The sequence below is a fragment of the Ammospiza caudacuta genome, chromosome 6, assembly GCF_027887145.1.
Source record: "Ammospiza caudacuta isolate bAmmCau1 chromosome 6, bAmmCau1.pri, whole genome shotgun sequence".
Taxonomy (NCBI): Eukaryota; Metazoa; Chordata; class Aves; order Passeriformes; family Passerellidae; genus Ammospiza; species Ammospiza caudacuta.
Window position 1 is genome coordinate 28,873,715 of NC_080598.1, and position 21,913 is coordinate 28,895,627.

Here is a 21,913-nt window from a genome sequence, read left to right on the forward strand (position 1 = left end):
CATGCTCAGAGGAGCCTGATTTTTTTTTTTTTCATTTTTCCTACTGCTTCCAATTTGAGCAATAGCTTCCACAAGGTCTACTAATAAAACAGATGCAAATGTGGCTGCTACTCTTTTTTACTTCCCTTATAGTGCATAAGCATTAGTAATTCACCAGGACTGTAAAAAGCTCTCAGGAACGTAGTAGCCTTTGCAAGTTGGTTGCTGCTGGCACAGCACATGTTTTTAGATTCTTGGTTCAGAAAGAAGCACAACCTGTGTTGGCCATTATTTCCAGCCAAGTACTTCAGCTGGATGGTAGGTCCATTTCTTTTCACCTGAGCAGATTGAAAAGGAGTTCTTTCCTTAGGAACCATATTCTGAATCAGACAAACAATGCCATTGTTCTCTACTTCTAAGCTGGTTCAGTGGAATGCATTTGAAGGACAGAGATAGAAATGCAAGTGCCTTTAGCAATGTAGGATCCAGCAGGTAGACAGAGGAAGCAGAACACTGCTGATGTTGAAACTTCACTCATTTAATCGAGCTAAAGTGGAGGAAGTTAGTGAAACAGGAAGCAGTCCTTCCAGACACACACATTCCCTGATCTTTGGAAGAACCATTTCTACTATACTGGAGTAACACTCAGGTCATCTGACAAAGACAGACCAGAGTCTCTCTCTCTTGATGTTTTCTCTTTTTTACAAAAAGGCTTTTCATCTCTGTGAAGACTGGAGCTCCTTAGCACAGCTGCTCTGACATCTGCCAAGGCTGATGGCTGGTGCTCGGCACTATAGCATAGGTCATCATAAGCATAATTTACATTGCCACAAGGGAAAGTCTGGAGTTTCACCAGTTCAATCCCACTGATATCCAGATGAGGGTAGTTACTTTGACTTGGAGATGCTGGAGATGCACGAGAGCTAGGAGAACTGCAATTCCCATCAAAGCCTGAATCTTCTCGCTCTGGATTTGCTTTGAGCTTGGAGCTGGGGCTGAAGTGACAGATATTCTCTAGCACCCATGATCCATATGTTGGATTCCAAAGATTTTTTGTTTTGTTTTTAAGTCTGTGGGCGGATGGGTTGCTGGGCTCCAGCTTCTGGTTTGAGGTCTGCTGGAACCACGACCCACTGTTGAAATCACTGAGGCACGGCAGGCTGGGCCCTCGGGCAGTCCGGTTGCTCAGGTTCTCCACCAGTAGCTCTTGTGGACATTGTACAAGTTTGTGCCCAGCATGGTGGGATCCCAGTGTCTTAGGTGTTGTCTGAGGGGTGAGAGAAGGGCTTACCAGCAGTGGCACTATCCCACTGGAAATGTTTGGGCGCATGACCATACTCCCTTCGTCCTCTGGTGCAGGGCTACACTCCATGGGCAGCTCAGTGTTGATCACATCAGGGTCCTGAAAAAGAGAGACAAGAGTCTGTTACATCTTCAGGGTGACTGTCACAGGTTTGGGCAATACTCCTGCATATCAAACAAGGTGCTATGTTCCATCTGGACATCACATGCTGTTGAGACTTGCATGTCTCCTTTGAGAAGAGACTGTGCTTCATTTAAATAAGTGACTAAGCTGTAGTATAAAATTTCTCTTTTGAGAGGTTGGATCCAGACCTGGAGCTGTTAAATGTTACTGGATAGTGAACTCACTGTGCCATTTCATTCCCCCTCTCCACTCCATAACTATTCAGCTGTGGCTTTTGAGCAATATTAGGCAAGGTCAGAATATGGACCTTGAGAGAGATCTAAATACCTTTCCATGACAAAATGAAGGATGTTTTGCAATTGAACAAGCTGAGAGCTAAAAGCATCCATTTGCACAGTATATGCTCATTGTGGCTGGGTGGAAGATGCCAGAGTGAGGATGAACACTGGAAAAGAGCCAACAGCACCACATTATTCGTTATCTCACTAGTAATGTAATTATGTCAGTCTGCGAGGACCTTTCACTTGCCTTAGGGTCTAAAGCTAATGTCTTTGAATAGCTGACATTCAAAGGATTATCATCCACCTGGATACCAAAGACCAGTACCTGGGTGCAATACTTGATCCTTTCCAGGATGGTTGAGAAGTTTGGCCGATACTCTGGACTGTGCTGCCAGCATTGTGTCATGATCCGGTACCTTAAAGTAAAAAAAAAAAAAAGATTAATCAAGATTATTCAGAATAAAGTGGTCAAGGGTCCAAGGGATCAGACTTGGTACATGGCTCAAAGGAGGAGTGCAAAAGTGGATCTACCATTTCTATATCCCTGGATCCTGCCTGACTGGGGAGCTGCTATTTAAAGCAAATCCTGTATTGCTCTAACATGTATACAAGAGGCAGTAGCTCAAGACATATTTAACAATACCCACCTAACACAGAGGGCAATCACTATTCCCTGAGTAGAGGTGTCTTTGTCCACATTTTTGACATGTACTACACCTTGGCTTGTGAGAGTAAGGAAATACTTACACTGGCCCCGGACAGTTTTTTGGTGGATCCATTCTTCCTCCACTGGTGACAAATTCCAGCACTTCCTGATTGGTTTTGCAAGGGTAGGGCATGTAGCCTAGAGAGAAAATCTCCCAAAGCAGCACTCCAAAGGACCTGTGTCAGAAACCAGCCAAAAATACCAGTCAGATTTCATCTATGCTCCACAAAACCTAGCTTGTAGCTATGTAGGCAGCACCACAGCAATGACCTTTCAAAGCTGCAATCCAATTACAGTAATATGCAATTAGTGTGATAATGAGTCAATGTTTACATAAGAAGGCCCCCAATCAATCAAAACCTTTGCTCAAGCTCCAAAACAAGTTTTGCAGAGGTTTCAAATAAACTTCTATGGTCTAACTAAAAAGAACTGTTAGATCTGGCATGGATATTTCTTGCCTTAGTTGGGAAAACTGGAGATTTTTGTATTGAGGAATACATTTGGTGCTGGTAATTTGCCTGCAGGTTGAGCTCTGGGTGGCAGAAGCCCAAGGCAGGAGGCTGTAACCTGGCACCTACCCTATGCAAAACAAGAGGCGAGGACCTGTGGCATTGCCAGGTGACCGGACACTCAGAGACACAGCAGGAGCCAATGACTCCAGACTTTGGCACATTCAGAGAGTGAGTGAGGGTATAAAAGCCCGGGGCTTCCTTTCTTTGGGGGGGCCCCTCCTCAGAGGAAGGAGCTCAAGTCGTTCTTTTGTTACTGCGTCTTGATTAAATTATTTTAAGTATCCTGACCTCTGGGGCCCTGCTATGGGAAACCTGGGGCTGAGCTGGTAAGGAAACCTGGTCTGACTGTGAGTGTGGGGGGTGTAGCTGTGAAGGAGCCTCTACTCAGCTCAAGAGATGCAAATGTGACTTCTGGAATGGCTCCTAGATGGTCAGACAGGGACCTTCAAATGTTTCCTAAATCACTGTTTCAGAGCAAGATGCTCAAGTATAAAATCAAGGGAGAGACATCCAGTGAAACTGAAAGGCAGCAGCATTTCTGATATGGCTGTGCGTTTTTTACATCCGCAGGTCAGATAGCCAGTGTCACTAGGAATTATGTATGACTTAGTCTCATTGAAGTCAAGAGAGTTCTGCCAGGACTTCAGTAAGGTCAGAATTTTCAGTCACTTTTTGCTACAAAGGTCAAATTTCCAGTATATGCATGTTACTTATAATAGCCTATTACAGGAACTGTAGCACTTTCCTTCAAAATATTTAGTGCTGGCTGCTCACAACTAGGCGCTGATAAGCAATCCTTGTCTTCCGGCATCGCTAACAACTTCAGGAAACTGGGTCAGTGTGGCATCTGAGGGAATGCCTCAGTACAGCATATTGAAGGATCTGCTGTACAGAGAAAGAAGTGTTCTTAAGCAACTGGAAAGCTTCCATACCCCAGCACCTGTGCATGAATGTGCTACTGTTGAGGGGGTGCTTATTTTAAAGAAAGATCAAGTCGCATGAGAAATCAGTATATAAATATTGTTTCCTCAGCAACCAGCAAGGACTTCTGATTAAACCTGCTGTCATTTTATAGGCAACAAGAAAAAATATACAAAAAAGTAATCCTGGGTGGTACAGAGAGAGTAATTTACAAGAGATATAAGAAGACCCTGTCACTGATGGAAACTGGAAGTTTCTGAAGGCTGACGGAAGCATTTGATGATATTTATCTGGATTTTTAACTGAGACTTCCTGAGAATCTAATCTGCTTTTTCCTTTTACTTCTTGATTGGCTTTTTGTAATATCCTACTTTCATGAACAGCAAATTTTTATGATCTCTATTTGCATTCAACATTTAAATTCTTATTCTGGATTCTTTAGCCATACTTCGACTGAATGCAATGGGAAGACTTCTCATCTTTTTCTGGGAAATTCTTACTTTAGGGTTACTGCTGAGCACACTTTTGTTCCTTGAGCAGTACATTTTTTGATGCCTTTCAGTGAGTAGCAGAAGTGATTAAAAGACATTTATTACCAGGTATCAGTCTTGGAGGTGAAAATGCCCTCTAGAAAAGCTTCTGGTGGCATCCACTTGACAGGAAGCATGGCTCTTCCTCCCTTGCGGTAGTAACTTGCTCTGGGAAAGATGAAACACACAGAGAATGTCACACAGCCTGAACGGGCTTCGATACAGAAAAGATCTTATCACCACAGTAACAGCAGCTGGGATTGCAAGTAACAGTGGGGGCCAAGTGAGAAAAAGGAAAAGTCATCAACACAACAGTGCATTGAAGCAGCATTTTATATCCTCTTTGCAACTGAGATGGAAACAGAGGATGTTCTTGTGCACAGCTGAAGGCATCAAACTTGCCAATGCTTTGCGCAGGGTGTTGGTGCAGCAAGTCTTCTTGACATCATGAAGTGATAAGTATGGTTGCTGGGGTTTTTTTAATTTTAATTTAAGATTGTTTATGATCAATTGCCTAATAAATTTTCCTATGCTTGGTTTAGTGTCCACAAGTGTTTGTAGTTTCCTGGGACCACAGTTGAAGTGAATTGGTTCATAAGCGTAGATCTGTTAATTTACAGTCTGTTAACACAAGTTAGTTAGCTGGTCATCAAAATCAGACCTCTAATGGATGAATCCACTGCTTCACATATCATGAAACAATTCAAACCTGTCAAAATTATACAGATTACTGAGTTACCCACAGAACTGAAATTGCCCTTCACTTACCTGTAAATATCCCTGGCCATTCCAAAGTCACCAATTTTGGCTATTCGTCCTGCTCCAGTACAGGTCAAAAGGCAATTCCTTGCAGCTATATCTCTTAAAAAAAATTAAAATTAATTATAATTCTAAATTCTTAAGTAGTTCAAGGAATAAAAAAAGTATTAGACCCAGTCCTGCAAATCTTACTTGAGTAATCTTTAAACAAATGTGAAGAGCCCTGTTAAAATATGAAAGAATTCCAGTTACATTATCATTTTTGTTAACCACAATTCTTAAACTGTATTTGAATTATATCTTCTACCCAGCATCTGCCAAGCTTTCCCCATTCACACCTTTTTCACTAAGGCAGAAAACAGCATCTGTATCAGAAGAGGAGCAGACCTAACCTCTTTTGCTTCAACCACATTATGACAGATTTCTTTCTTGCTCTATTTTTCTTAAAGAGTGACATCTCAGCAGCGTCCTCATCAGTTAAAGATGTGATGATATTAGACAGTCTTAGCAAACTGCTTGGAAAGTTATGTAGAACCAGATTTGGTAATCTGTTGCTTTGTTACTTCTGGATATCTCCCATGGAATCAGTCAAAGCTCCATGTGGAAGCAGCTGTTAGCTGGGTGCAAGTTTTGCTTGTGAGAAATGGAAGTGATTCCTTCATGGCCAAGGCTAAAATATTACTGTTCATTTTAAATATGCATTCTGAAAAGAAGGTAATTAGAATCATATTACTGTGAGGGTCCTGTTAACTGCCAAGAAAAATAAGCTCCTTGAAAACTCATATGTTTATTTCCATTGCCAGCCTTGAAAAATCTCTGAGGATTTGGAAGTCAGGTTCAACTTTCTCTTCTATTATCATCTGTGACTCCTAGATGACAATTCCTGCCCTGTAGAAGCCTCTCTACAACCCCACTACACTACCCCTAGGATTCCTAATATCTGTAATGAAAGCCTTCTTCATTTCCCAACCCACTCTAAGCAATGCTGACATCACTAACAAATACTAATACAAAACCTGAGGGAAATTCCTTGTGTTCAGATTTATGGGATTGTTGGCTAAGACAAAATGAAGCCATTCCCAGGTTGCTTATATTAGAGATCTAACAGCGCAAAGATTGACTCAGAGGTTTGTTTTTTTAAAGTCACACACTGCTGCTACTATTACAGTAAGGATTCTAAAATAGAATGCTGTAGTGATTAACTCAGAGGTTTCCAATTAGAATACTGATCCAAGGGATCTAAGAGCCACAACCTTTTGCACATTCTTACTGCTCTTTTTTAACAACAGAAATCTCTAACCCTTTTCCACAAGAACTTCCTTATTGTTGCAATATAAACAGTAGAAATCTGTTTCAGATGTTCTAATCATAAAGCCCTATAACATATTTCCATATCTCAACCTCCTGGCTTTTTGCTCCAATGGCTGCTTGCCATTGTTTCCCTGGATTTCTCCAGCCCCTGCCCAGCGTTTCCTAGCTCTGTGCTGTGCAGCCCCACATGTGCTGCACATGTGGGTGAGCCCAATTGCCTGCCTGCACATCTCCAGGCTGCACCTTGGTTTGGTTAGAGCCTCTGTGACCCTCTGGTGTGCAAGGGCTCTCTTCTCCTTTACACACAAGCACTGAACACAGCATGCAATTCACAGTAAGGAAGCCAGTTGCCCACTATGCCTAGGAACATTATGAGCTGAAATAATTCTAAATAAAACTGAAGGATTTCAATACACAACCAGAATTTTTAAAAGGGTAACTGTAACCTTTATCCCTTCTATAATAATTTTGTCTTATTTGAAGCATGCTATATCAACATTTTTTGCCCAACAAATGAGGAAAAAGGAATTTGAAGAAACAAATATGGGCTTACTAAAACCATGCAAGCAGGTCAGACACTGAGCTGGGAAGAAAGCCTGAGATGTGTTTTTATCTCCTGTCACCCTTGCTCTACCCTTCTCTAGCCTTTGCCTCAAATATTATGGACTGTCCTGTGCTGGTGGGATAGGGAAAGCATTTAAGTCAAGATAGGGAGACGATAAAGGAAAGAAATAGCTTATTGTCTTCTCACCCAACACTGAGTGACACTACCATCTAGTGGACTACAGGGCTAATTTCAACTGTCTCTACGTTGCAGGCACTCAAAAACTAGTACTTAAACCCTCTCACTTGGAACAGACCACTGCCCTCCCTTCAGGACTGCAAAGAGCAGTGCAGAGCCTAACTCCTAAAAAAACCCAGGGAGATCCACTTGGTCATCTAAGCACAAGCCTGCAGTGGCAGAGGAAATAATCTGTCTCCCCTGTGGAGATTAGTCCTGTCTAATCCACTGCCAATAGAAAGTGTATGAGCCTGATGCACCTTGAGACAGATCAGAAGAGACTGTTTCTCCTCACCTGTGGATGAAATGATTCTCTTCCAGATATTTACAGCCACAGGCAATATCCCTGGCTATATTCAGCAGGTCCTGCATTGTTAGTGTGGATGGCTGATTCTGGAAAAGGACACGAAATGGTAAGGGGAGGAGAGTGAAGTAGAAGAATGTCATTCAGGCAGGGTATAATCAGAGAAGGACAGAAGAAGGGAAAGGGAGAGATATACATACAGGATGGGGGAAGGGTTAAATGAGTCAGGAGCAAAGAGGAACATAAAGTAGGTCAAAGCAAAGAATTAGAAAATGAGTAAACTCTTGTTTAATCCCAAAAACTTTCCGGAGATTTCGCCTCTCTTGAGCACCATACATGAGTGCAATCTGGCAAGAGACTTATGGCCTGGTGTGAATAGCCAGTTAAAGGGGCTGGGAGAGAACTACTCCCTGCTGTGTTGTGTGAAGTCAATAGACAAGCAGGTTTAAAAGGTGAGACAGAAGAGAATATAAAAGCACCCACTTTTAAAGAGTGAGTCAATAAATTATCAACAGAAATTAGTGCATGAACAAGAGAGAGTGAGAGAGAGTAAAAATGCACAAGTGCACATCTTTACACCAACATCAGCATTCATCAGCTTATCTGTACCTGGTAGAAGAACAGTGATTACCCTCAGGAGCTGTATGCAAAAAAGGAATGCTTTACTACAGGACTCCAGGACTGGTACTAACCCTTCACCATCTACACTTCCCTAAGAACAATAAAGAAAACTTTTTCCAGGAGCCCTGCTTATTTTCACCCCCTTTACATCATTCTCCATAGGGAAATTTTTGTCATTTTTTCTTTAGGAACTTCTTTATTGCTCTCAGGAAGGGTGAAGATAAATTACTACACTGCTAATCAAAGTCTGAGATATATCAAATAAATTAGGCTCAGCTCTTCAACTGGTATAAATTTGTACTTCTCCATATGGTGCCGACGCACACCTGCTGAGGACTTAGTGCTATGAATTCTGATTATAACTTCAGCTCCTCACGTGCCATCACAGTACATGGAAAACAAAGCAGGTATTGAAAAAAAGAAGACCAATTATTTATAGTCTAATTGTCAGTGAAGTCTACAATGGCAGGACAGGATTTTACCTCCTCAATTATTGGAGTTTCTTGCCCTGCTTGGTTTTTGTCTCACTGACACCTGCTTGCATCAAGCAAACCAACACAAGTATCCAGAAGTCTGTGGGAGCTGGGACACACACACAGCCTAGCTTGGCTTCAGTGTCTTTATCCAGTTGATAAAAATGTAAAAGTAGTCATACTAAAATCAACCACAGCCTCACATGGAAGCTCTCTCACCATCCTGGGTCGGTTCTGCCGAAGGAAGCTCTTCATGTCTCCTCCAGCCATGAGCTCCAGCAGAATGAAGCGAGGCAGTGTCTGTAGGCTGACACCGATGCACTGCACAATGTTTTGGTGATTGAACTTACTGAAAGCCAAGGTCACAGCACATGGAAGAGAAACACAGCATTAGTACCTGGCCAACATCCATCCATTCTCATTCTGACTTGATATTTGACAATCTGGACTGAAGCAAATCCTGATGCGGTTACAAAAAAATCTTCAGCCATATCAAAATGCCTCTCTGGTCATGACAGCCCCAAGAACAGGGTTATGCCTGGCTTTGCCCATGAAAAGTCTTCAACAGAAGGTATAAAAAGCTAAAAGCAAAGCAGAGTCTTCTGTCTGTGAAGAAAGAATTTAATGAACACACTGAAAGATGAGAGTGACACGAGAGGGATAAGAAAGTTAAGCATGCAAATTTCATTGGCATTTGTGATACAAAGTCCTGGCTAGAAGGAATTTAAATTCAGTGTTGGTTATTTTAGACATAGCGCTGTCTAGTTTGGGACTAGGGACTCAGTGTTTAGTCTGCCGGAGGGACTCAGCTAATACCTACTGCAGCAGCTGCTTTTGTGATTCTGCTTTTTATAAAAGGAAGCTGAGCTTGTCACAAAGCACAGTAAGACTCAGTCATTAGACAGCAGCATCTTCCCTTAGAAAATTATTACCTGGATAATAAATGAACTAAAAATAGAAAGGAAGTTGGGGAAGAGAAAGAGTCGTGCTACTAAGTGAATCAAGGCACTCCTTAATTGATTAAAATTGCTCTTTAAAAAAACATACATCAGTGTTATCTCCTGTTCAGCTACCACATTTCTTTCAGACTGTGGGGAGTGGCACTATGTCATGAGATTCATGCTTTAATAGCAGAAAACCAGCATCTAATTATAAGCTGGGCCAGACAATGAGAAGAGGAACTTCACATTGCACAAATTCAAAATCTATAAATTCGAAGTACTTACAATTAACCTTGACTATGCTACTATTTTGAAGTCATCCATGATCCTACTATTGTTTTCAGATTATGGATTTCTGTTAATGAAGTAAATTCTAAGGCTGGAATACCTAAAGTACAGGTGATAAGAGGAATGGCTGTCTGTTATATTTTCCAAGATTTTAGAGATCTTATATTTCACTGTCAGAGGGTCATGCACATAGGACCTTATAAATGTTCTGTCAAGCTTGCAAATACATCAAATCAAATGCAGAATGTTTGTACAAAAATGTTGCACTTTCTTACTCCTTTGAACAGGATCAGCAGAACCGATCAACCAAAGTTTTTGTTAAATTGTAATGATTTTTGGGTGGGATAGAGTTAATTTTCCTCACAGTAACTCATATGGTGCTACATTTTGTATTTGTGATCAAAACAGTGCTGATAACAGATTGATATTTTAGCTGCTGCTGAGCCGTGCTTACACAGCATTAAGGTTTTCCCCATACACACAACTCCCCCACAGTGAGAAGGCTGTGAGGACAAGAGGTTGTGAGAGGACACAGCCAGGACAGCTGGCTCCAACTGACCTGAGGGACATCCCATACTGTATGGTGTCATGCTCAGCTATAAAAGCTGAGGCAAGGAGGAGGAGGGGAAAGGGTCAATCAGAGCTTGGCATTTGTCTTCTCAAGTAGCTGCTGTGCATGATGGAGTCCTGCTTTTCTGGGATGGCTGAACACATGCCTGCTCACAGGAAATAGGGAAGGAATTATTCAGCGCTGCTTGGCTTGCTCACACAGATTTTGCTTTACCTATTAAACTGTTTTTATCTCATCCATGAGCTTTCTTGACCTTCTGATTCTCTTCTCCATTCCTCTGCTGTGTGCAGCCAAGTTGCCTACTGGCATTAAAGCACCAGAAACAGGCAACAAAAGAACCTCAGTTATCTTGTTTGAGATAAACAAGTAGTACCTTATATGCTACTAAATGCCATCTGGTGAAAAATAAGACTGAATTTATTTTCTGAACACAGGCAAGGGAATAAAGGATTCTATGATTACCTACATTACTCTTTTTCCCCCTGCCCACTATCAGTAAAAAAGCCCCTTAAACTATACCTGATAATCAATGCTTCCATCAGGAAATCCATCTCATCCTGCTCAGAGCAGACTTCTGGCAGGGTCTGTTGAGGCAGTGAGGGCCATTCCACCAAAGAATTGAGAACATTTGTGTGACCACCAGAGATAAAAGGGAAAAAAAAAGAAAATAAAAGAATGAGCATGTAACATATAAATCACCTCAGGCACCTAAGAGTAGGGGCTCATCCTTTCAGTGCCGAGTTTATTGCACTGCATGTGACCCATTTGCTAGTTAAAGTCAGGACAGGAAACAATGACCTACTCGAAAATTTTTTGTGTGTGTGTGAATTGAACTATATGCACAATTCTGGAGCAAAAATATCTTCAGGTACACATCAAGAAAAATATCAGATGGGGACATACAGACCTAGGAAGGTTTTTTAAATGACAAGCTGTTATTTATTCTCCCTTTTCTTTGTGTCCACATTGCAGCACATGCTTGCATGCCATATGACACACACAGCCACTTGATTTAAATTCTTGTGTCACATGCCCCTGTAGCTTTCTTTCCTGCCAGCAGATTTGGACATCTTCTGCTGATACAGATGAACTGGATTACCACAAATGAATGACATGCTGATCTCCTTCTGCTTACCACTGTGCTCTGGTGCTTCTTCCAGTCTGAATAGTGAAAATGGGCTGGGCAGTTCCAACTGCTTATTAGTGTCCTGGGTTTTCACCCACGTTTGTACAGTGACACAGGGAAGTTCATGACATGAAAGCCAGGATGAATAATAGTAGAACTTTCTTTAATTAATGAAGGCTATGTACTTGAGCTGAACTCATAGAAGTAGATTTGTTTCTCTGAGTCACAGGCTTATAAAATAACAGAAGCAGAATATGAGCATCGTTAACTTTGGGGCTGAGTAATTGACAAATCCTGATGCAACAGCAGTCATTTCTGAGAAAACCAGCCTATTGTCTCTTGCCATTAATGACAGAGAAATTATTGTGAAATCACAATATGTATTCACAACAGCATCCTTAACACTGTGCAATATCAAAAAACTACCTGAAAATTTCATATACAGTAGAAAAGCACTACTCTCAATATGAAGGGAAGTAATTGAGAAACAACACAGATTTTTAAGTACATTGTGTGGAAAAACCTGTGAGAAAGCACTCATCAAAGCTGATAATGTCTGGATGCAGCAATGTGTCCAAGCCTGCATCACACATATGCATATGTCATTATACATGTGATACACATGCATTTCCAGCTGGAATAGGGATAACATGGCTCTTATGGGTAATTATTGCTGTAGAAGAAATTTGTGGGTACTGACCTTGATAGCCACTTGTAGAGGGTTGGGGTCCCCTGCAATGCCTACCACAGTTCCCTCATAAACCTCACCAAATGCACCATGTCCTAGTGCCCTGCAAGAAAAGAAAAGGGGTAACAGATGTTATATGTCCTTGGATCCAAGAGCTGGCCAAGCTCTTCTTTTCATCCAGTCCAATACAACTCAAAACTTCTGAAAATGGCTTATCAATATTTTCTGTCGCTATCATTAAAAAAGGGAGGTTGGAACCTTGATGGTTCTGAACAAAAAATAGGCCTGCTCAATCCTAGGATCTATCACCAACTGTGGCAAAAGAAAGACAAGAAAAATGGAGAGCAATAGAATAAGGTGGCTGCAGACTGATGTCTTCAGGAGATTGTATAAGACATAAGAATGATCAAATTGTTCCTTCTAAAGCTTATATAACTTTGATCAGTATCATCTGGACGATGAAGAGCAACTTAGCGTGTATCTCTTTGTGACAGGAAATTTCCTTGTGATTGGAAATGCTGAAATAGACATACTGCTATAGATTTGAAAGGGAGCTGCTGCCAGGAGGCAAGTGCAATAAAACCACAATCACAGTAGAGGTGAAATACCTTTGTGTGGGAACATGGAACAGGAGACTCACAATCTTACACTTCTGCTTGAGAACTTCATGGAATCAAATTATCTTAAAGAACATAGCTAGTATCACATCTGTTGTATTTTGGCTGACTTGGACTGAATGCTTTGCAGTCAGCAAGAGAGATGGGCCTTGTTTTCTCACCGAAGCAGAGAGATGTTTTTCCGTGGGATCTCCTTCAGCTCGCTCAGAGTGGCGGCTTTCCCTGCAAAGCAGTAGTTGGGGTTGTAATCGGTCATGATGACAGATGTGCGGATTTTGCTCAGTTTATACTCCGGGCTCTGCAGTCGTGCTCTGGATCCCTCCAGCTGCTGCTTCTTCAGGTGATAAACTGGAGGTGGAGAGATTAATAAAAATGCATAAACAAGATCTACAAATGGACAGAAGAGATAATGCTGGCCACACTGAACAGAATGACACCAATCCAAAAATTATAAATGGTCCAGAAATGTCTCTGGCTTGCTGTATCATGTTCTTCTTCACAGTCTTCAGTGATTTAGTAACGGATATGTAAAAAGTGTTATTCCTGCAAACACCTAATCACCTGGGAACAACTTAGGTTTCCTATGCTGCTTTGTGCATTGGCTGAGGAAGAGTGCTCCACAAGATGTCTTGCTGACATCAAATCCAAAAAAGCAAACCATCTCCTTGAATGAATTATATATTTAATTACAGATTGTGATTTCATCTAGTGTTGCAGTGGCTGCTACAGAAACACCTGCTAAGAAGGCTTCCCTAGCTCTATTGTTCTGTGGCAATTAGTGGGGAAGAGCAGTCCTTGCCCTTTGGGACTATGCTTGTGTCTAACTGTGGGTGGTGATGTTTCCTATCACTTCTTTTTCCCTGTTCCTCCAATCGCCTTGGGAGACCACAACACTTTGGCTCCAAGTACTGAAAGCAGTGGCATGTGGCCAGGTGGTCTCCTTTTGTCTAATTTAGCTGGGAAAAGCCAGGTCAAAGGGTGATAAGAAGTAAGTGTATCTTACTGATGGACAGGCTGCCACAGGTGAGGATCATTCCAAGCACCACAATCACAGACACCACAGCTAAGAGGAGGGGGAGAGACAGCTGTCCCTCTGGTATAGGACCCTGGGGCACTGGAAGAATGAAAACAGTACAGGGATCATGGTCAGAGCATTTTATAAAAATTACAGCAAATCCCTCTATAATTCTGAAGGTTGAAAAAGTACTTAAATAATTTTTAAATCATTGTGAAGATAGAACACAAACTGATAAACCACATATTTCTTATCCATTCTTCATTTTTCTATAAATGGGTAACATCACTACTCAAAAGTTGAAAATGTCTACAGTCTTGATTTTTTGGAGCTCCAAGACACTGTGAAAGGAAATAACTGTGAGTACAAGGCATCAGCTGACAGGCACAGTGGGAAACTGCTGTGGAAGGAAGCAATTTGTGTCTTAAATAACTCAGCAGTAGGTGGTACGTTATCCTGGAGAGGTATTTATGCTTAAATATCTGATAGTGAGCCCATTCAGGAAATTCACACCATGTCTCTTTACAGATATTTTACCTCCCGCCTAATCCAAATGTGAATGTTGGAGATGGTGGCAGAGATGCAGCTCAGCATGTAAGCAAAGGTCAGCAGGAATTTTCAGTCCTATGTTTGACTGACATTTCTCACACCACCTTGTCCACTGGATCCACTAGCTCTAACCCAGGAACTGAACATCAAAAAAGCCAGAAGGAGATATGATATAAAGAATAGAGATATGATCCAGTGAGGCTAAAACTTCTTAACTTACCGGTGCAGGTGACATTGTCGTTGGCCAGCACAGCCCCCATCTCACACTGGCACACTGGCAGGTTGGTGTCAGGGTCCCTCTTGCAGTTGTCTGAGTGGCAGTGGCTGCAGTTAAGATAGATCTGAACCTCCACCTCACCATGACTCTCCATGGCTGAACAAGGAATCAGACACAACAGGTGGGCTTAGTTCAGTTTTTCCTATCTTGTTCCAGTAAGGTAAAAAAGCCAACAGAACAAAACCCAGCAGGTACCTACAACTTCTCTCCTTCTCTGCAGGAGAGCAGATAGTCCAACACAGTGTGGACATGTCAGAAGCCTGATGGGGATCAGTAGGGAAGAAGATATTTGGTCCCTTGAGCAAACAGAGAGGCCTTGAAGTGAATTGACCTGAAAAAGTTGGGGACTGAGGATGTGTGGTTGAATCTGGTATCTCTCCTGGCTTAGAGATTGACAGAAAAAAGGTCCCAGAGCACTATGAAAGTACTTAAAGAAATGACCACAGCTAAAGATCTGACCTGCAGTATGAAATAAATTTCAATGAAATGAACAGAAGAACAAAGACAGGAGAAGAAGGAGGAAGAAAGAGGAAATACAGAGGAAGAAGGAAAAAGGAGGAAGAAAAGAAGTGAGAGTAAGAACCATATTGTACCTGCCAAGGGATGCAAGAAGATCTCTCCTATGGGGTTCACAAAAGAGATGCCATCCTGCCCACCAGCTGTGATATCATCACTCTCAGAGGCATGTCCCCCTGGGGAGAGAAGAGTATGGCTAGCTGATCAGTGCTGCATGTTGCAAAAAATATGATGTCTCTGAAAGGTTGCATTCATTCCCATTATCACCTGGGGTCACTCTGCAACCTTCCTGTGATATTGGATGGTATAATGTCAAACCCTCACTTGACCCAGCCAGTATCAATGTTAGTGAAGTGACTTCATCCAATGCAGGTTTCTCAGTTCAGCAAGGTAAAAATGTATTTGTTCTGAACAGAAAATAGAAATGGAATATTTTCCATGGGTAACTTGGAAATGGGTGAAGGGGTGATTCATCACACCTTCCAAATATTAAATCACATAGAACACTTTTATCCTTGATTTCTCCAGTTATGGAGAGATGGTGGAGAGAGGGTGGGTTTCATACCATTCAACTTGAAGTATCTGTGCCTCACCTCCTGCAGTCATGCACCTCTGCACTAAGAGACCTGCAGGGGCTCTGAAGGGCACAAAATTAATCACCATGACTCTTACCCCAGCAGGCTTACCTCTGTACCCTCCGCCTCCTCCCCCAGAAGTACAAGCTCCTCCTCCTCCACCAAAACCACCAGAGGTGGTCCACTGGAGCTTGGCTAGGGCTTGGGGACAAGCTTGACCTCCTTCTCCACCTTCCAGAAGGGACTTCCCAGCCTGAGGAAGCAGACTCTCATCTTGCCAGCCACCACCTCCACCTTCAGTCAGAGAGTGAGAAAAGAAAATAAGAACAGGTAAGAGCAGCACGAGGAGAGATGCTTTGCAGAGAGAGGGAGATGAGTCCATATTAATTTCTTAAGTGCCTAGTTCAAGGTAAACTTTTCTTTAAGTTTAAAAGAATATACAGACAAGCTCCTTGCTGTCATGGGCAATAACAAACAGGAAATCTAATGCACAGCCTGTGGTATGTACAGAATAAACTGACACCTCAGCACCAATTTCTTGTGGTGTTAAGAAAATAAGGAGCCTACCACTCCCCTTCAGGATAACTGGTTAGGGCAGTCAGCCATGTAATATGCTGAGTTTATCAGGGAAATAAAAATAAATTGGATTTCTATATCTCACTTTACTGGCCTCTCTATAAGCCTACTACAGCAGGAGATGGACAACCACCAGATTATTTTTATCTCTTAGGAATGGATTCTAGGCACAGCCATCACAAAATTATAAATAAGGTTCTATTTCTGGTATAATTCCCATAATATAATTTTGTTGTTAGGGTTTAAGGGGAGTAAGGGGAAAATGTCTTCTCTTCAAAGGCCATTGTTACAGTGTGAAGGAGCAGGCTCCGTCCCTCAAATGTCGTTTTCCCCAGTTCAGTTCATAGAAGAGAGGGGTCTTCCTCTCTTCTATGGAATGGCTTCTACTGGAGCACTCATCAGCTGTCCTGTGCATTCTCTTTTTATCTGGTGACACAACATATAAGAAGATATCCCTTACAGACTAGCAGCATATTTCTAAAAACTACTGCCACCGAAAAACACCAAAAGACTGAAAAAGAAGCCCTTCACTTCATGCTTACAGGTCAATGGGTGTATTCAGCCACGTGACTCAGACCTGGTGTGGCTTTAGTGTCTCACCTGCTGCCCCAGTCCTCCCACTGACTCCAGGTACTGCAGTGCTGTTCTCAAATTGCTCCAGGGGTACATCATCCAGGGAGTTGTCCTGAGCCTTCAGGTAGGCTTTTCCTCCTCCTCCTGCTGCGATGAGCAAAGGTTCGAAAATGCCATCCTTCTGCTGGAAAACCCCCCATCAAATATCAGAAAAACTTCACATTCCTTGATATGCCAACTCATAAAACTTATCAAAGATGATGAAAGCATCCCAAAGAAGACTGGCATAAGGCCAGGTTAATGCTACTGCTTGTCTCATAGAATCATTACAAAAATATTTCACATCATGTTCCTGAGTACAAAAGTAACTGTTTAACTGAATGTCAAGGTTTTGTGACATATTTTTTAAAGACTGCTGCCAGTATTAAAGTGGGATCCTGGTGTAATTCCCACATCTGAGCTGTTAAGGACTGAGGAACCAGTTCAGCTAGCTTAATGAAGGTGATAAATACAAACAAGTATATAAAAAGAGATCAACAACTAAAAAGACAAAACCCATAGAGAGACAGAAAGAGGAGAGGGAGAGAAAGGCAGAAGAGAAAGAATCATTTTTCATAATCTTTTTTAAAAGAACTGTTTATCATATGCCATGACTGACAGTGAGAGCTAGTAGCTCTGCTGGACACTGCTCAGGCAGGATGCAAAGAGGAAATACTTACTCTAAAGATGTAGGTTGCTCCTCCTCCACCCCCACCTCCTCCAGCCCATTCCTTCAGGTCCCTTTTTCTTTTGTAATCTTCTTCAATTAGAGATGACTCCCCTAAGCAGATCTTCTGAGTTTCAGGATTGCCCTGAAAGGAGACAAGAAATGGAATCAGATATCAGCAAAGTCCAGCTCTTGAGACTTGTCTGTGTATTTCAGTATAATTATGTGATAATACCTGTCATGCATATTAGACATAGACAAACCAGTATGTAGATTATCTTTGTAGAAAGTGACCTTTTCTACTTGGACTGACAGCTGAGGGATAGATCTGTCTGTAACTTCTGATTTGCAAAAATGTATTAACTCTTTGTTAATTTCACATTAATTAAATAATTAATATTTTGCATATTTAGAACTTCTTATAACCAAAACATTTAGATATTTTGGCTTCTGGATTAATTCTAAGAACTTTCTTACACATTTACTGTTTATTTCTCAGGGAGATAAATGCATAAAGCAAAGGTGATCCACACATAGTTGGGAATAATCTATTGATATATCTTAGAAAAGCAATTTGGAGAACCAGTTTCCTATTCCTCCACCAGTCTTACTGCCTGTGTCCTCTCATTCATGTAGAATCTCAGAATGGAAGGCTGGAAGTGACCAGTGGAGGTCATCTAGTCAGCCCAACCTCCCTGCTCAAGCAGACTTCTCTGGGGCATGTAACTCAGGATTGTGTCCAGATGGTTTTTGACCGGATTGTGTCCAGATGGTTTTTGACCATCTCCAGAGAAGAAGACTCTATAATCCCTCCGGGAAGCCTGTTCCAGTTCTCAGTCACCCTCACAGCAAAGAAGCTCTTCATCACATTCAGGTGGAACACGTTCAATTTTCTGCCCATTGCATCTCATCCCAAGACTGAGACTGAGATTGATTGAAAATTGACAGAGGGAGAACTCTTTCTTGATTCTGTTAGTGATGGTGCATCGCCTTTCTTAGTCGGTGAAGCAATTTGTCTGCTTAATTTAAATAGGAGAACAAATGATGGCAATGAGATAAAGACCGGGGGAAAGCAACTGGGGTAAATCTGAGGAGAGAGAATCAAGGTTTGGAGCTGCAGAACTTCTCCAGAGAAAGAAAAACAAACATTAGTCACCCAATATAGAGATTCATCACGATTTTCAAAGCCAAAGAAAGTTGGGCTTTGGAAGTGGGAAAAATTAACTGCATCTTTTTCCAGTAGCACCTGCCAAAGGGAGATAGTGCTGTGTTGTGATTTGCAATTTGGAGAACAAATGATGAAATGCAAGAGATTAATGGACAGCTTTTCAGATTATGACCTAAGACTAGAGAGTGCACTGAAAAGGGAACTGCAGATACACAAATGTATCTTTTATTTAAATAGATATGATTCTTTTATTATATAAAGTGAAGAAAGGGTGGGTTTGGAGTCTATTGGAGCATCTGGGTAAGATATCATCTCCTTTGGGAAAGTAAATAGTAACAGGAATAGTATATGCATCCCCAAACACACCAGTCTGTGAGGAAAAAACAGCTTTGTTCCTGGGCAGGGGTTAACAACATCTCTGGAACAAGAGAGTATCAAAATTGATGCTGAAAAGAGATTGTTTTTGAGCCTAAGTGACCAAAGGACTTTCAGATCATTTGGTATAGCGTTGTGAGGACACACGCATAAGTGTTCATGTCACCAATTTCCATTTCTCTTGAGTGTTTTTTTATCATCACAAAAACCTAATTCAGGGGCCTCTGGAGTTAGTAGGAAGATTCTCACTGGTTTTGGTAGGCATTGGACTCAGGCTTTAGTCTCTAAGCCTAGAGAGTATGTAACACAGTGCAGCCACAACACTGCTGGATGATTCCATAAGTAACAGTAAATTTTCTGAAAATCCTGGCAGACAGCAAAAACCCTGGACTGTGGAAAAACAAGAGACGGAGCACATCTCTTGTCTATGAGCTTCCTGTTTAAAATAAGCACAAGAGAGCTGATGAAGAATTTATTTCAAACACGAGGAGCTTAAAGCAAAGTTTTTGTGGGCTTCATATTTGTGCATTTTGGGATTGTTTTTCTTTTCAGTGTTCTTTATATCTGTTTTGAGATTCTTTCTAACTTCTTTTATTGAGTCTTTCCTGTCTCCTGCCTGGATTCTGGGATTTCTATCTTTTATCACCAAACCCCAAGCCACCCACAGAATCTGCAAGGTCTCTGCCCACATGTGCTTCATGGCCCTCACCCCAGGGCAGGCATCCTCCCCCTGCTGCCCCACTAAGATGTACAGCAGCTCATCTTTCTCCAGGTGGAAGGTGGCTGAGATGAAGACACCATGGGACCGCTTATTGTGGTTTTTGGCTCCCTTCCCCCCGGCTGCTCCATAGGCAGAAATCCTGCAAGACAAAGTAAATAAATGAAGAAACAGCTCTCACAATTCTCATCCCTAAAATAAATCCATCTGCAATGTCTCCCAGCCTTCACTTCCAAGCAGACATTTCTCCTGAGCAGGCTCCCCTGCTGTAGCAGCTTGTGACTATTCTTTGTCTGAGTCCCATGTAGGTAGGCTGCACAAGAGGACAGACCAACCCTCACCTGAGTACTGGAAACAGAGACTGCAGGAACAAATAGCGTGAGCTGGTACAGCCAGAAGTCTAAGGCTACAGGACTGAGATTATGGCAGCACTCCTTGGCTGCATGCCCACTCTCTCTCCTCTACTCCTCTTCTGATCTCTTCTACATCTCTGCTCACCCTTCCATGCTTCACAAGTAGATCAGATATTTATCCTTATATCTACCGCTCCTGTTTCTTCACTGTCCCCTCCACCTACTCAGTACAGGTGGTCCCACACTTGTGCTTGTTGGAAATCCACAAACAAAAAGCAGTTAGGGTGGCTGTCCCCCAGCACACACTGATCCTCACCTGTATCTGTTTGTGGCTGGCACTCTCCAGACTTGCACTCCCCGGAGCCTGCCCTCCTTCTCCACAGTCACTGACACGTTGCTGTTCTTGTAGGCACTGTCACACTGAGCTTGAGTTGGTCCATGGGGACCACTGGCACCACATGTTGAGAACCACCACAGAACAACAGTTGTGTCCCCTGTGAGCAAAATAGCAAGAGTTGAGTCAGATGTGAGCTTGCCTGCATTTCTCAGATTATACCTACTTTCTTCTAGTCATAGCACAACTACTGCTTTCTTATGGTTACTGTTTGTTTTCTCCTCTCTCCCCTTATTTCCTACACACTATTTGATAAGTCATGGGCTGAAGATAAACTTTATCAATAGGGTGTGAGGGGGGAAATGAAAAGGGAAGAGGGACTGAACTTCTAAGAAAGGGTTTATCCAAGTGTCTCACAGATATGATCAAATTCCTCTTCTCAGTGCCAGTCTAAAGCAAGAAGATGCTCAACTTTCCAAATGAGAACTAAACCATGTACACAGAGACAAGGGTTGAAAACATCTGTCATTACAGCTAGTGACCATTTACGAAACACAGTTATAGTTTGAAGAGATTTGTCTCAGGCTTGCACAAGAAGCCTGTGGCAGCAGAAGCTGCCAGGGAGCAGCCTCTTGCTACCATCTGTAGGGACCCTTCTTCCCCAGGAAATTTCTATCCTGGTTCTCATTAAGCATTATTCTTTTGTTTCTAAACGGTGCAGCAGATAAGGATGTTTTCTATTTTGCACCCATTTTCTAAGACCCAAATAAATCCATCTGCTCCACTGAATTAGATGAGGCCTAAGAATGAAACTTTTCAGTAATATATTGAAAAACTATGTGATACAGTTTATGCACAAAAGTCAGGGTCAAAAGTAGAACTGTTTAGGAGATGAATTATTAAAATAGAGGTAAAAATTACAAACTTTTAAAAGAAAAATTCCAATCTTATTTAAAGGAAAAGGCAAGCAAAACTATCCCCAACAGACAATATCCTGTGAACATGCAGATGGATCAATGCAGTATGAGTTTCAGCTGCATTACAGCACTCCCCTGAGCTAATGGGAACAGACAGCAGTACAGATTGTCACATTCCAGGTGGACACAGCCTTTAGGAGCTGGGACAGTCACACAGTGGTATTTGTTGGCTGATAAAACAGCCTCAAGAAAACCTCACTTCCTGACCTTCTCCTTTAGACAGCGCTTCTCACCCACACAATTCTTATCTGTCCTCCAGAGTGGCAATCTCTACCACTATCAGTAAATTAGTCCCCCGCGTTCTGTTGTTCTCTTACTTTTTCATTCAATTTTTTTCTTCAGTGTATTTCCTCATCCTTACTTACT

At 41.9% G+C, this 21,913-nt stretch overlaps 1 protein-coding gene across 1 annotated transcript in view; it reads right to left on the reverse strand.

Annotated features, from left to right (window-relative positions):
* Positions 1 to 311: 311 nt before the first annotated feature.
* The window catches only part of LTK (leukocyte receptor tyrosine kinase), a 52,534-nt gene continuing 30,932 nt past the window's right edge, over positions 312 to 21,913 (reverse strand). Inside the window, exons 12-29 of the mRNA XM_058807661.1 lie at positions 20,553 to 20,730; positions 19,875 to 20,025; positions 17,636 to 17,767; positions 16,944 to 17,100; positions 15,879 to 16,061; positions 15,270 to 15,368; positions 14,620 to 14,772; positions 13,839 to 13,949; positions 12,997 to 13,183; positions 12,231 to 12,321; positions 10,924 to 10,988; positions 8,824 to 8,953; positions 7,502 to 7,599; positions 5,124 to 5,216; positions 4,422 to 4,523; positions 2,434 to 2,568; positions 2,012 to 2,102; positions 312 to 1,381 (exon numbers count right to left, since the gene is read on the reverse strand). Coding sequence (XP_058663644.1) covers positions 608 to 1,381; positions 2,012 to 2,102; positions 2,434 to 2,568; positions 4,422 to 4,523; positions 5,124 to 5,216; positions 7,502 to 7,599; positions 8,824 to 8,953; positions 10,924 to 10,988; positions 12,231 to 12,321; positions 12,997 to 13,183; positions 13,839 to 13,949; positions 14,620 to 14,772; positions 15,270 to 15,368; positions 15,879 to 16,061; positions 16,944 to 17,100; positions 17,636 to 17,767; positions 19,875 to 20,025; positions 20,553 to 20,730 — 2,930 coding nt within the window. The 3' untranslated portion in view covers positions 312 to 607. The remainder of the gene's footprint in view (positions 1,382 to 2,011; positions 2,103 to 2,433; positions 2,569 to 4,421; positions 4,524 to 5,123; positions 5,217 to 7,501; positions 7,600 to 8,823; positions 8,954 to 10,923; positions 10,989 to 12,230; positions 12,322 to 12,996; positions 13,184 to 13,838; positions 13,950 to 14,619; positions 14,773 to 15,269; positions 15,369 to 15,878; positions 16,062 to 16,943; positions 17,101 to 17,635; positions 17,768 to 19,874; positions 20,026 to 20,552; positions 20,731 to 21,913) is intronic.